General features: G+C 51.3%; 1 gene segment (V, D, J or C); it reads left to right on the forward strand.

Annotated features, from left to right (window-relative positions):
- Nucleotides 1-6,048: 6,048 nt before the first annotated feature.
- LOC135979967 (immunoglobulin heavy variable 4-61-like) lies at nt 6,049-6,650 on the forward strand. The segment is given in 2 exon segments: nt 6,049-6,094; nt 6,322-6,650. Coding segments are annotated over 2 exon segments (375 nt in total).
- The last annotated feature ends 8,420 nt before the right edge of the window (nt 6,651-15,070 follow it).

Genomic DNA, 15,070 nt, shown 5'->3' on the forward strand with positions numbered 1-15,070 from the left:
GCCATTTACTTAACATATAATCCAAAGGGCTATCCTTAGAGGGTTCTACCAGAGACACACCCATCTGCCTGCTGACACTCTAACAGAGAATTACACAGAGAACAGAGGGAATTATGGTCTAATAGGATCTTATTACAGGATTTTTTACTAATACTGACCGCTACTGGGGATGGGACAGAAGGATCCCAATTCGACCTCAGAGCTTCATCGCTCACGATGGCTTCCACTCTGAGGAATTACGAATGAGAGGCTCAGTTCCATCCACACACCTAACACCCAAATGTATAAGACAGAAATTCATTAACCGGAGTCGCCAGTAACTGTCACCAAAATATCGGGTCCACCTAGCTGAGAGCCAAGAACAGCCAGACAGGGATAAGGAAGAGTTGCTTTATTCTGCAGAAGAAAGGAGAGCCTTGCACCTTGGTACAAAGACTCTGTCTTACACACATTTTAACATTCCAATTATTATCCTGGGGATTTGAAATCTTCATGCTTATAATTACTTACTCCTTTCCTTCCACTATGCCCTCAAAGTTTCCAACCTGTTCTCCAATCTCTCTATCTGTTGCCTGTCCGCTTGGGCCCGATCCTGCTTTTCTCGCTGAACCGTCCCTTCCATGGGCACCAGCTTTTTCACTACCAATTTAGATAGGAGGGTGGGCTTCTCAACCAGCCCCCACCCTTCCTGGTCTCTTCTCTTAAACATTCTTACTCACAAGGCTACCCGAGTCCTCCCTCATGAGGCTTGCCACTTGGGCAAAACACATGGCCCATTGGCATTTAACTATTCAATTTTCTCTTGTGGCAAACACACTGCTCTTACAGCATATGCTGAGCACAAATAATTAAATTCTGACAAGTCCCTGAAGGACTGGTACTTGCTTAGCCAGTGCTTCCTTTTCTCCCTGGAAGTCCTGTCTCAAGGCTTGCAACTTGCCCTGGGCGTAGGTTTGAGTTGCTGCCTGGTTCATGATCTATGCTCTTAATTGCTCAATTCTAGTTATCGAGTACACAACTCTTCCCTTTTCTCCAACTTCTCTATTGCCCAGTCCTGCTACGACTGGGGTAGATCCACCTGACACCCTTCCCGGTCAGCCGGGATGGAAAGAGGAATGCTAAATCCCTCTCCGGTTCTCAGACTTACTGCGGCTGAGAGTAGGCACACTTTCATACTCACACACGTACGTCCAGACTGGCCACGTCTGTGTATAACGTTCAGAGAAGGTGCTGTGCAATCTCCAACTTGCTTCCTCTCTTGGGAGGGCAGTTCTTTTACGCCCTGGGGTCTCCTGGGGCGTCTTTTCAGTGATTCCAGTCCAGGCCGGCTGCCTGTGGCTTCTTCAGCGTCCCCAAACCACACCTGCTCCAGGGTCGCAAAGGCAGACTGTTGGCTCTCACTGGACAGTTAAGCTTTGCAAATGTAATTTCAGTCCTGTAACTTGTACTGCCTTTGGTTTGACTCGGTCTATATTTTTTTCACAGCCAGCTGGGGCCGAAAGCAGTTTTTCTTTGTACTTAGCCTGGTCTGCATTGATTCTTGACCTTGAACACAGAGCAACTTTCTCTTTATCTCTGGACCAAGCTGAATTTCAAATTAACCCGTTCCTTTCCTCAATAGACAAATTGCTCCCATTGTGTGTCAGAGGCTTTTTGGTGATTAAAAGCTCCTCTGAGATGTATGATCTTATCTAGATTGAAGGTACCTTCTAGTGGGCATTGTTTAGATGAATTTTCACGTGTGTAATGATTCCAATTCTCTAAATACCTGCAGGTTTTAAGACCATAATGTACATACATGAAATAAGCTGGGGTACCCTTAGGGCATGAGACGGAATCCTTAGACTGTCCCCCACCCATTTTCCAATCACACACACAGGGAGGAGGATGCCCTGTCTGCTCTAGTGGCACATAAACTAAGGATCTCTCCCTATAGGGTACTCACACAGGGGAGACTAACGAGGATGGCCACGACCTCCTACACCTCCCTTCAGCAAAGAGCGTCGGCTAGTCTGAGAGAGACGGCGCCGCTTACTCTCGTTGTATCCAGTGAGATGATCAGACTGTCAGTGGCTCACACAGAGAGGAAAAGGGGAGGGAAGATGGGTTCACACACTCCTGGGGGGTGGCAAAACACTTCCCCAGAACCGCTCTGCATCTGACCTTCCTGCACAGTCAATAAGTTCAGATGGCGTGAGCCCAACAGGGACAGACGGCCCCATGGACAGTCCTCCTCCGACACCCCAATAGAGATTTCAAAAGGTCCCCTACCTCTATTGTGGCGCCATGGGGTTCGAAGGGGAATGATCCGTAGCAGCTGCCGGTGCCTCTGCGGGCGTTGCCATCCCGGACAAGCCCCCAAATTGTCGGAGAATAACAGAGTTCTCATTTTTTGTTTGGGTACAGCAAGTCAGATGCTTTATTTAGCTCTCTATCAATTGCATAGAGGGAGAGAGCTAAGCAGGTCTCTCAACAGGTAAACAATTACAGCAAGCATTTATACCTTTTGTTACAGACAATAATGAGAAACAGCTGCATTTTGTTTATACAAAGGTCATTCTGATATCTTGTTTTGCTCACTAATGTAGACTCTTAGTCTACATTCCATATTATCTACACAAGGTCGCAACAACTTCTCACACAGTTCTTTCCCACTCGCCTCACACATTCCTCGCTTCTACAAATCTCGTTATTAGGGTTACAGTTAGCCTGACTCTTGCTAACAAACTGTCATGCATTGCATCCCCTTCCTGTCAGTTCTTTCCCTGCTTCCACACTCTGCTTGGGACTGTGTTCCTGTCATCTAATAAACTTTCTGTTTTACTGGCTGGCTAAGAGTCACGGTGAATCGCAGGAAAAGGGGTGCAGGGTCCTGACTCCCCCACACTCCGTGACACACCTCTAGAGCCCTTTTTAAATATTGGCGTTACATTAACTATCTTCCAGTCGTTGGGTACAGAAGCTGATTTAAAAGACAGGTTACAAACCCTAGTTAATATTTCTGCAATTTCACATTTGAGTTCTTTCAGAACTCTTGGGTGAATGCCATCTGGTCCCGGTGACTTGTTACTGTTAAGTTTATCAATTAATTCCAAACCATCCTCTCATGATACTTCAATCTGTGACAGTTCCTCAGATTTGTCACCTACAAAAGCCAGCTCAGGTTTGGGAATCTCCCTAACATCCTCAGCCGTGAAGACTGAAGCAAAGAATCCATTTAGTTTCTCTGCAATGACTTCATCGTCTTTAAGCACTCCTTTTGTATCTCGATCATCAAGGGACCCCACTGGTTGTTTAGCAGGCTTCCTGCTTCTGATGTACTTAAAAAACATTTTGTTATTACCTTTGAGTTTTTGGTTAGCCGTTCTTCAAACTCCTCTTTGGCTTTTCTTATTACATTTTTACACTTAATTTGGCAGTGTTTATGCTCCTTTCTATTTACCTTGCTAGGATTTGACTTCCACTTTTTAAAGGAAGTCTTTTATCTCTTACTGCTTCTTTTACATGGTTGTTAAGCCACGATGGCTCTTTTTTAGTTTTTTTACCGTGTTTCTTAATTTGGGGAATACATTGAAGTTTGTCTCTATTATGGTGTCTTTAAAAAGCATCCATGCAGCTTGCAGGGATTTTACTTTAGACACTGTACATTTTAATTTCTGTTTAACTAACCTCCTCATTTTTGCATAGTTCCCCCTTTTGAAATTAAATGCCACAGTGTTGGGCTGTTGAGATGTTCTTCCCACCACAGGGATGTTGAATGCTATTGTATTATGGTCACTATTTTCAAGCGGTCCTGCTATAGTTACCTCTTGGACCAGCTCCAGCGCTCCACTCAGGACTAAATCGAGAGTTGCCTCTCCCCTTGTGGGTTCCCGTACCAGCTGCTCCAAGACGCAGTCATTTAAAGTATTGAGAAATTTTGTCTCTGCATTTCGTCCTGAGGTGACATGTTCCCAGTCAATATGGGGAATATATTAGCCCCTCACAGTCTGTAATGTATTTGCTTTCACAACACCTCCGTGAGACAGGGAAATGCTGCTGTTCCCTTGTTAGAGATGAGGAGCTATCGAGAACAATTATATAAAATTTTTGCTGGTAAAGTTTGAGAATGTGCCAAAGATGGCGATGAAGAGGAGAATGAAGACGACGATGATGAAGATGATAATAATGATTCACAGGGAATTAGAGGCACTGGGCTGTCATTAGCAGGACTGCAGCTCCCTTTCTCTCTCTTATGTTACAATCCCTCACTCCCCCTTCCTCTGTTTCTCCTTTTTGACAAAGCCCCTTTCTGGAGCCAGTCAGGACAGGTTCCCATTGTGCTGGACTCCACACAAACACATGGGACCTGATCTGATATCAATTGAAGCCACTTAAACATCCCCTTGAGTTTCACTGGGATTTGGGTCAGAGCGCTACACACATTCTCCCAGAATCGGAGGGCAAGAAATGAGATCACTTAGGGAAGGAGTTTGTGTGTCTTAAAGGAGCAGGATACGCAAACCAGGGTAAGAGTTTCATGTTTAAATCTGTGCCTCTCTCTGCCCAGGCTGCACCCGGAGACACAATCCGCAGCCCCTGGGTCTGTGCAGTGACCAGCCAGTCCCCTGAGAACTTTCCCCTCCAGCACCAGGGAAAATGAGGCTTTGGCTCTATGCAGTGTTCCTTGCAGTGGCTTTGGAAGGTATTTTCTCCCCTCACACCCATTGGCGGAGGACTGGGGGAGGTAACTGTCTATTATTGCTCTGAATATTAATGTGATGTATAATATCTTTCTATTCCCAGGTGCCCGGTCCTAGGTGCAGCTGGTGGAGTCTGGAGGGGATGTGAAAAAGCCCAGAGACTCTCTCCGCCTCTCGTGCAAAACCTCCGGGTTCACCTTCAGCAGCTACACTATGAGCTGGGTCCGACAGGCTCCCGGGAAGGGGCTGGAGTGGGTCTCATGCATTTATTCTGATGGGAGCCAACAGTATTATGCAGACTTAGTGAAAGTCCAATTCACCATCTCCAGAGACAACCCCAACAACCTGCTGTATCTGCAAATGACCGGCCTGAAGCCTGAGGACACCGCCCGGTATCACTGTGCGAGACACACACTGAGGGGAAGCCGGGTTGAGCTCAGACAAAAACCTGCCCTCGCTGGCTAAGGACAAACTCTCCGCTGGGGGCGCTGGAGTTCTACAGCTCGCAGCGGAGAGACAGTGAGCGTGAAAACTCCTGTCCTCGGCTGCCTGTCTGTGACTCTCACACACACAAATGCACACACAGACTAACCGCACTGTTTTTTGTTTGTTTGTTTTTTGTAGTGCTTATATTCTCAGACGATTACTATCTTCTGAAGGCAGCAAATATAACTCCAGTAACTCATGTGATCGAAAGCACATTGATATCAGCCGAAAGACTCCCATTTAACTCACCTGATTTGAATAAAGCCCTTATTAACTGGAAATGGATCTAGGACTGTACAGTAAATATAGTGCTTTTGCCAACAGTATAATTAATCTCTAAGGAACAGGAATAGGATTTCAGAGATGCTGTAAGGGAACTAAGGGCCCAAATCCTACTGAATTTTGTTAGCATTTAAGTGCCTAATTCCCTTGGGCTCTTTTGAAATCCCAACGAAAACCACAAGAAAAGAGGTATAATTTCCCTTCTCCAAATATTCCTTCATTCCTAAGAAGGCGCTGTCCTGCACTTATATTTCTCTGAGAAGCTCAAAGACCACTAAGAATGTTAAATGACCAAATCCTATTTATTTGCATTTAATTTGGGCGTCCAAATACCTTAGGCAGTTTCACACTTTGCTGAGCTGAATTCACTGTGTCAGGGGAACATGCGTCCCACGGCGAGATCCCCGTGTGTAGACAAAAATCAAACTCCGTCATCTCTTATATTCACGTTGTGAAACAGGCATGCAAATCCCTGCCCCCGCCCCCCCAACGGGTTCCTGTTTAAATACAAACCCTGGATTGGAAGAGCCCCAGTCTCTCCCCAGACACAGAACTGCCCGGTCCCGGCTGCTGGGGACAGTTTGCACCTTCATTTAAGATGAACCTGCTACTGATTTTCCTGTTCATGCTGGAGGCCCCTTCAGGTGCGTGTCTATCGGGGGTCAGGAGGGTTCATTGCTGCAGTGACTGCAGGAGATCAGCCATTCAAGGCAGCCTAAGGGAATGAAGTGCCTGGATCCCAATGTAATTCAGCGGCATTTGGGTGTCTCGCTAGCTTAGGCGCGGTCTCAGGATGTTTAATTTTCACATGTTCCCCACTCCCCGGGGATAGGAGCCTGGCTCATGGTTTCATTCTGTGTTTCCTTCCCAGGTGTCCTCTCCCAAGTGCAGCTGAAGGAAACGGGCCCGGGAGCGGTGAAACCCGGGGAGTCCCTGACACTCACTTGTACCATCTCCGGAGACTCAGTTTCTAGCACCAGCGTTACCTGGACCTGGGTCCGGCAGCCCGCGGGGAAAGGGCTGGAATGGGTAGGGCGCATTTACTACAGACCAAGCCAGTGGTACACTAACTACGCCAGCTCTCTGCAGAGTCGAACGACCATCACACAAGACACTTCCAAGAACCAGTTCTCCCTGCAGCTCCGCTCGCTGACAGCTGCAGACACGGCCATGTATTACTGTGCCAGAGAGACACAGTGACACAGCAAAGCAGGGACTGGTACAAAAAGGGGAAGCATATTCTGACTAGTGCAGGGAGACAATCAGAACGGAAAGAGCTGTTATTCCCATCATTGAAATGCATGTAAGTGAAAGAAAATGGAAGGGGAGGCGGGTAAGGAATCTGGGGGAATTTTCTACATATCTGTGGAGCTAAGTGACACAACAAAGAGGAGGATCATGAGCTTTAGTGACAAGCCTCAACCCCCTGGTCGCAATATTTCTAAAATCGCTCCTGGCTCTTGTCCAGGAAAATTCAATCTTACAGACATTCCAAGGGGTTGAGAGAGAAACTAACTAGCAAACCCCGTCCTTGCACACTGCTCGGGAAAGAGAAATAGAGAAAGAGACAGAAAACGACTGACTGAAGAAATGATGTTGATCTGTGAAGTTTTGAGAAGCATCTACGTTAATCAGGAGCCGCTCTGAACCAGGCAGTTACCTGCCTGAAGGATCTGGTCCTGGAGGCATCCGCCCGGGAGAACAGGGCCCGGGGGGCTTATTCAGCCTGGGTCACCGCCATTGGGGTGAAAGCCCAGGGCGGGGTGGGACCATATGATGATTGGGACGGGGATATCTGGTATGATCCAGATCCCCTGGATCCAGGCCCCGGGTGGCCGGACCCCAGACACCGTGTTGTGGTGGTCCAAAACTATGGGCCTGTGCCCCCAGGGGCGGGGCAGCCCCAGTACCAGACACACTGTGGCAGAGACTGAGTTGACTCCCACACAAGCAATAGAGTTAGCAAAAACCCTGGGTGGCCCCTCGCACTCCGGGTTCAGCGGGTGGGCCCGGGACATGGTGACCCTGTGTTTGGATCAGGGACTGAACCCAGCTGAGACCCGACGGGTGTTAAAAGCCACATCCAGGTTGGGAGGAGATTTAGCCGGGGAGGCTCGGCAGCAAACTGGTCATGCCACACCCAATAGTATCTTTGATATGTTGGCGGGGATGACGCCTGCCGTGGGGCCGTGCGTGTTGTTGGCAGAGTTTGTCTCGGTGGCTGCTGTTCCTGGGGAAGACCCCGTCCGGTTCATGGAGAGAATGGTTCACCTGGCATGTTTGTGTGGCCGGGGTGTGCCTGCCATAGAGGGAGGGCAGGTTCCCCCGACCATAGCTCAAATAGTCCTGCCTCCAGAGGAATTGAGGCTAATCGCCCAGGGTCTCCCAGTCCATGTACAGCAGGCGATCGGGAGGTGGAGACCAGGTGAACCCGCGGATGTGGAAGCTCAGCTGGACGCAGTCAGGCAGGCTGCTCTCATCGCCCCGACGGTGCCACAACTACCAGTGGGCAAGGCTTCTAAGGGGCGGCAGTAGATCACAGAAACCTCAGGAGACCAGACTCTCGGTCTGGAAACCGCAGGGGGCAGTCCTGCCTGTGGAATAACCTCTGGTGGGTTTTGTTGGAACAGGAGGAGGAACAGGGGGAGGGAAACCCACCAGGGAGCTGATGCTCCGGGGCGTGCAGTTGGGGATACCCCTTCCTGCAGGGGAGCAGAAGGGCGTCCTGACCCCATCAGGAGCAGCACCAGCCGGCTTGGATCGGCCAGTTCAAGTCCCCTGGGGGAGCCCGCAGGAGGACAGATGCCCGGAGGACAGGTAACGATGGGTAGCCACCTTGTCCCCCAATCAGAAGGGCGTCTAGTAGTCCAAATGAGGGTAGGAATGACATGGACCCCCTGCGTGGCACTGGTGGAAACTGGTGTAGCAGTTTCGCTTTTCCCCTTTCCCCCCCCGAATGTGTGCAAGTTCGGTCAGTTGTGCTGGCTGCTTACGGGGACCAGGAGGGGAGAGGAAACTTGTTGTCAGCACCTAGGTGGGAGTTGGCAGATTTCATAGATTCATAGATTCATAGACTTTAAGGTCAGAAGGGACCATTATGATCATCTGGTCTGACCCCCTGCACACTGCAGGCCATAAAACCGTCCCCGCCCCTTCCCTGGACTCTGCTGCTGAAGTCCCCAATCCTGTTATTAGTGACCTCAATCGGCAGAGACCCTCTTGCTAGAGATCCCTGCCCCATGCTGCGGAGGAAGGCGAAAAACCTCCAGAGGCTCAGCCAATCTGCCCTGGAGGAAAATTCCTTCCCGACCCCAAATATGGCGATCAGTAAGACCCCGAGCATATAGGCAAGAGTCTCCATCCTGACCCCTTTTAGTCATTATGCTATTTACCTACCATTGCTTGGTTTTCCTTGACAACTATGTTTTACCATTAAACCATTCCCTCCATAAACTTATCTAACTTAATCTTAAAGCCAGACAAGTCCCTCGCCCCCACCGTTTCCCTCGGAAGGCCGTTCCAATATTTCACCCCTCTAACGGTCAGAAACCTTCGTCTAATTTCAAGCCTGAACTTCCCCACGGCCAGTTTAAATCCATTCGTTCTTGTATCCACGTTAGTACTAAGCTGGAATAATTCATCTCCCTCCCTTGTATTAATCCCTCTAATATATTGAAAGATAGCAATCATATCCCCCCTCAGCCTTCGCTTTGTCAGACTAAACAACCCAAGCTCCTCTAGTCTCCTTTCATACGACAGTTTCTCCATTCCTCTGATCATCCTAGTGGCCCTTCTCTGCACCCGTTCCAATTTGAGTTCATCTTTTTTAAACATTGGAGACCAGAACTGCACACAGTACTCCAAATGAGGTCTCACCAGCGCCTTGTACAACGGAAGCAGGACCTCCTTATCCCTACTAGATATACCTCGCCTAATGCATCCCAAGACAGCATTGGCTTTTTTCACAGCCACGTCACACTGTCGACTCATAGTCATCCTGCGGTCTACAAGGACCCCTAGGTCCTTCTCCTCTTCCGTTACTTCTAACCAATGCGTCCCCATCTTGTAACTAAAATTGTTATTGGTCATCCCCAAATGCATCACCTTACACTTTTCACTATTAAATTTCATCCTATTTCTGACACTCCAATTCACAAGTTCATTCAAGTCTCCCTGCAGGATATCCCTATCCTCTTCCGAATTTACAACGCCTCCCACCTTCGTATCATCCGCAAACTTTACCAGCCTACTCCTGCAATCGGTTCCGAGGTCAGTTATAAATAGATTAAATAAAATGGGTCCCAAAACCGAACCTTGGGGAACTCCACTGGTAACCTCCCTCCAACCTGACAGTTCACCCTTCAATACAACCCGCTGCATTCTCCCCATTAACCAATTCCTTATCCATCCCTGGATTTTCAAATCGATCCCCATGTTTTTCAGTTTAACTAATAATTCCTCATGGGGTACAGTATCAAACGCTTTACTGAAATCCAGGTATATTAGGTCCACCGCATTTCCCTTATCTAATAAATCCGTTACTTTCTCAAAGAAGGAGATCAGATTCGTTTGGCACGATCTGCCCTTCGTAAAACCATGTTGTAAATTATCGCAATTGCCACTACCCTCCAGGTCCTCAACTAGTTTCTCCTTCAAAATTTTCTCTAACAGCTTGCACACTACAGATGTTAAACTAACAGGCCTGTAGTTACCCGGATCACTTTTTTTCCCTTTTTTGAAAATAGGAACCACATTAGCTATTCTCCAGTCTAACGGGACCACCCCCGAGTTTACAGATTCATTAAATATTATCGCTAACGGGCCTGCTATTTCCCGCGCCAATTCCTTCAATATTCTCGGATGAAGATCGTCCGGTCCTCCCGACTTAGCCCCATTAAGGCGTTCAAGTTTTGTTTCTACCTCGGATACGGTAATCCCCCATCCCGAACGCCCCTCTGTAATGGTGCTAGTGTCCCTAATCCCTTCATTGGCCTCATTAAACACTGACGCAAAATATTCATTGAGATATTGCGCCATGCCTAGATTGTCTTTAATCTCCTCTCCGGCAATAGTCCTCAGCGGTCCCACTTCTTTCTTTGCTTTCTTCCTGTTTATGTGGCTGTAAAACCTCTTACTATTGCTTTTAATTCCCCTCGCTAGGTCCAATTCTACACGGCCTTTGGCCTTTCTCACTCTATCTCTACATTCTCTGACTTCACTTTGGTACATTTCCTTACTGATCCCTCCCCTCTTCCACTCTTTGTACGCTTTCTGTTTTTTCCTAATCGCCCCTTTGAGTCGGTCGCTCATCCAGCTCGGTCTAAATCTCTTGCTTGGTAATCTTTTTCCCTTTTTGGGGATACAGGCCTCCGACAGCTCATGCATCTTTAACTTAAAGTAATCCCAGGCTTCTTCTGCCTTTAATTTGGTGGCTAACCTCCCCTGGGTTCATTGGAGGATGGCAGGCGAAGTTATTCTGGGGATTGATCAGCCCAGAGAGCTCCGTTTGGTGGTAGATTGTGCCAATCGCTGCGTGTGGCAGGTCCCCGCAGTGGATTGGGGGGAAGATCTACAAGGAGGGGTCTCTGGGGTGCTAACCCGCTCTATGTTGCGGGTGGCAGCTGTGGAGGTACCAGAGGCAGATGAATGGGAAAAGCAGATTCCCGGGGTCGGGGCTCAGGGTAAATACGATTGTGGTCTCTGGAAGGAGGGGCCCATTGTCGTTCAGGGTCCCCCGGTGCCGCCCCAGGAACAAGACAAGTATCTTCCTGAGGCAGAGCACGCTGTGGGTGAGCTATTGGATGCCCTGATAGCCCAGGGAGTGGTTCGTTCAACTCCCTCTCCTTTCAACTCCCCCACCTGGTCGGTCCGCAAGGCAGAGGGGAAGACCTGGCGACTAACTATAGACTACGGCCGGATCAATGCTTGCACCCCACAGCGGGCTCCAGTGGTGGCAGACATGACCGCATTGATGGAAAGTATTCCGCCCAAGGCAAAGTGGTTTTCAGTGATTGATCTAGCAAACTGCTTCTTCGCCATCATGTGCCAGCAATGCCCCGCTGCATGTACATTGGCCAAACCGGACAGTCTCTACACAAAAGAATAAATGGACACAAATCAGACATCAAGAATTGTAACATTCAAAAACCAATAGGAGAACACTGCAGTCTCCCCAGACACTCAATAGCAGACTTAAAAGTCACCATTCTTCAACCAGAAAAACCTTCAAAAACAGACTTCAGCGAGAAACTGCAGAACTGGAATTAATCTGCAGGATTGACACCATCAAATTAGGCCTGAGTAAAGACGGGGAGTGGCCGGGTCACTACAAAAAATAATTTCCCCTCTGTTGATACTCACACCTTCTCGTCAACTGTTGGGGATGGGCCACATCCACCCTAATTGAATTGGCCTCTTTAGCACTGACCCCCCCACTTGGTAAGGCAACTCCCATCTTTTCATGTGCTGTATATTTATAGCTGCCTACTGTATTTTCCACTCCATGCATCTGATGAAGTGGGTTTTAGCCCACGAAAGCTTGTGCCCAATAAATGTGTTAGTCTCTAAGGTGCTACAAGGACCACTCCTTGTTTTTACTGATACAGACTAACACGGCTACCCCTCTGAAACCTCTCCTCAGCATTTCCTAGGGCAGAGGTGGGCAATCTACGGCCTGCGGGATAGTCCTGCCCAGCCCTTGAGCTCCCAGCTGGCCCAGGGTGGCTAGCCCCCCGCTCTCCCCCTCACCCACAGCCTCAGCTCGCTGTGCCACCAGCGCTCTGGGCAGTGGGGCTGCGAGCTCCTGCCAGGCAGGGCAGCTGTGAGAGCCGCCGGCCTGCTCCGGTGCTCTAGACAGTGTGGTGGCATGGCTGGCTCCGGCTGGGCGGTGCGGCTGCCAGTCCTGGTGCTCTGAGCAGCATGGTTGGGGGTAGGGGGGTTGGATAAGGGGCAGGAGATCCCGGGGGGTAGTCAGGGGACAGGGAGCGTTGGATAGGCATGGGAGTCCCGGGAGGGGGCTGTCAGGGGGAGCGGGTGTGGATAGGGGTCAGGGCACTCAGGGGACAGGGAGCAGGGGGTGTTGGATAGGGAGTGGAGTCCCTGGGGGGCAGTTAGGGGTGGGGGACAAGGAGCAGGAGGGGTTGGATGCGTCAGGGGTTCTGAGGGGGGAGTCAGGGGGCGGGAAGTGGGTGGGGGCAGAGGGGTGGCGGTGGCGAGGCTGTTGGGGGAGGCACAGCCTTCCCTACCTGGCCCTCCATACAGTTTCGGAACCCTGATGTGAGCCTCGGGCCAAAAAGTTTGCTTATCCCTGTCCTAGGGGGTAGATGAGGCAGCTCCCCGCTCACTGTGCTGGTTTTTGCAGACCCCATCATCAAGCACCTAACTCTCCTCTACACATGCATGTTACCTCTAGGGCAGCCCCACCTGCCCAGATGGGGAATGGCAGGGGACGGCTCCTCTCACACCCCTCTGCTGGCCCCTTCTCAGCCGCAAGGGCCAGTCCCAGCCAGTGTCTTCTCCAGGTTCTCCCACTGGGCCTCCTGGTCTCAGTCCATCACACAACAGTTCAACCCCCTCGCAGGGGCAGCTCTGAACCAAGGTCCTTCCCCATTTCAGGGGCTAGACTTCAGTTCCCCTCCTCCCTTGGGAGGGTACTGGGCCCCCGAGTTTCTCCCTCTGGGAGTCCATGGGCCACTTCAACCAGCCTCCCACCCCTCCTGGGCTCTTGGGTCCCCAGGCCTGATCCTGTGGGGTGGGGGGGCAAAGGGGGCAATTTTCCCAGGGCTAGGGTTACCATATTTGAATTTAGAAAAAAGAGGACACTCTGGGGGAGGGAGTAGCCCCACCCCCTAGCCACTCCCTCCCACTTCCCGCCCCCTGACTGCCCCCCACAGAACCCCCAACCCATCCAACCCCCCCTGCTCCTTTTCCCCTGATCGCCCCCTCCCGGGACCCCTTCCCCTAACCACCCCCCAGGACCCCTATCTAAGCCTCCCTTATCTTTGTCCCCGACTGCCCCCTCCTGAGACCCCCCCACCCTAACTGCCCCCCTAGGACCTCACTTCCTACCTGTCCCCTGACTGTTCTGACTCCTATCCACACCCCTGTCCCCGCCAGATCCCTGGGACTCCCACGCCTATCCAACCGCTGCCTGTCCCCTGACTGCCCCCCCAAACCCCAAACCCATCTAACCCTCCCTGTCCCCTGACTGCCCCAATCCCTCTCCACACCCCTGCTCCCTGACAGACCCCCCCCCCAGAACCGCTGACCCATCCAACCCTCCCCCTGTTCCCTGTCTCCTGACTGCCCCAATCCCTCTCCACACCTCTGCCCCCTGACAAGCCCCCCCCAGAACCCCTGACCCACCCAACCCCCCTGCTTCCTGTCCCTTGACTCGCCGCGCTCTCTGCCCCCACCCCAGCTCACCTCCGCTCCGCTTCTGCCTGCTGCCTTGAGCACGCAGCTGCGCCGCTCCGCTTCTCACCCGCTCCCTCCCAGGCTTGCCACCGAACAGCTGTTTGGCGGCAAGCCTGGGAGGGAGGGTTGAGAAGCAGAGCGCTCAAGGCAGCAGGCAGAGGCGGAGTGGAGGTGAGCTGGGGCGGGGTTCCCCTGCGCCCCCCCCCCCAGGTTACCTACTGCAGGCAGCCCTCCCCGCGCCCCCCTGCCCCAGCTCACCACCGCTTTGGGGTCTTTAAATAGCCGTCCTGGGGAAATCCGGACATTTTTAGCTTTTTACAAATTCCAACCCGGACGGCTATTTAAAGACCGAAAAGCTGGACATGTCCGGGGAAACCTGGACGTGTGGTAACCCTACCCAGGGCCCAGGACCCTTTTAAATCACCCCGGCATGGGAGGCTAGCCCCTGGCTCCACCCCTTCTGCCTGCGTCCTCCCCCCGTGGCTGAAGCCTGGAGATGCCCCGCAGCCAGACGCAGCCCCACCCCCGCCCGGAGGAGCCCCGGTCTGACGTTCCTGCTGAAGGGAATGAAGGGCCCCCCACCTAATTAATGGAGCCACTTAGGCTAGCTCGACTAATTAGGTGCCTCCTGGACCCTGGAGAGGAGGTGGAAGAAGGTGAGGTGATGGGAGAAATAGCGGGTAGGTTGGAGAAATAGGAGATATGTGGGGGTCAGTGGGTTGAGGTGGGGGTGGGGGGTTTGGAGTGTCCCAGCCCAGCCGGGGTGGGGAGAGCAGGCTGCAGGAGATGGAGGGCCTGGGGAGAGCAGGCTGTGGGGGTGGGGGAATTAGGCTTTGTGGGGAGGTGCCAAGATTTCTGGCGAGTTGCTGGCATTTGGGGGCATGTGGCTACCTGGGAGTGATCGTATGGATAAAGTGGAGCAATCCAAGGTTTGAAGAAATCGATCTGTGATTGTATTTTCATTGGTGTCTCTTTAAGAAGCTGCTTTATGCTATTTGCTCTGTCTTAGACACTGATCCTGCAAACAGTTGTGCCTGTGGAGGGCTCCCATGCAGAGGCGTTTGCAGGATTGGGGGTTTAGTGAATCAATACCAGAGCACGTGGATAGGCCTAGCTCAGGGATGGGAAAGCTATGGCCCGCGGGATGGATCCGGCCCATCAGGGCTTTGGATCTGGCCTGCGGGATTGCCACCCCGTGGTGCTGT

This window comes from Chrysemys picta, unplaced genomic scaffold, assembly GCF_011386835.1.
Source record: "Chrysemys picta bellii isolate R12L10 unplaced genomic scaffold, ASM1138683v2 scaf1472, whole genome shotgun sequence".
NCBI lineage: Eukaryota > Metazoa > Chordata > Testudines > Emydidae > Chrysemys > Chrysemys picta.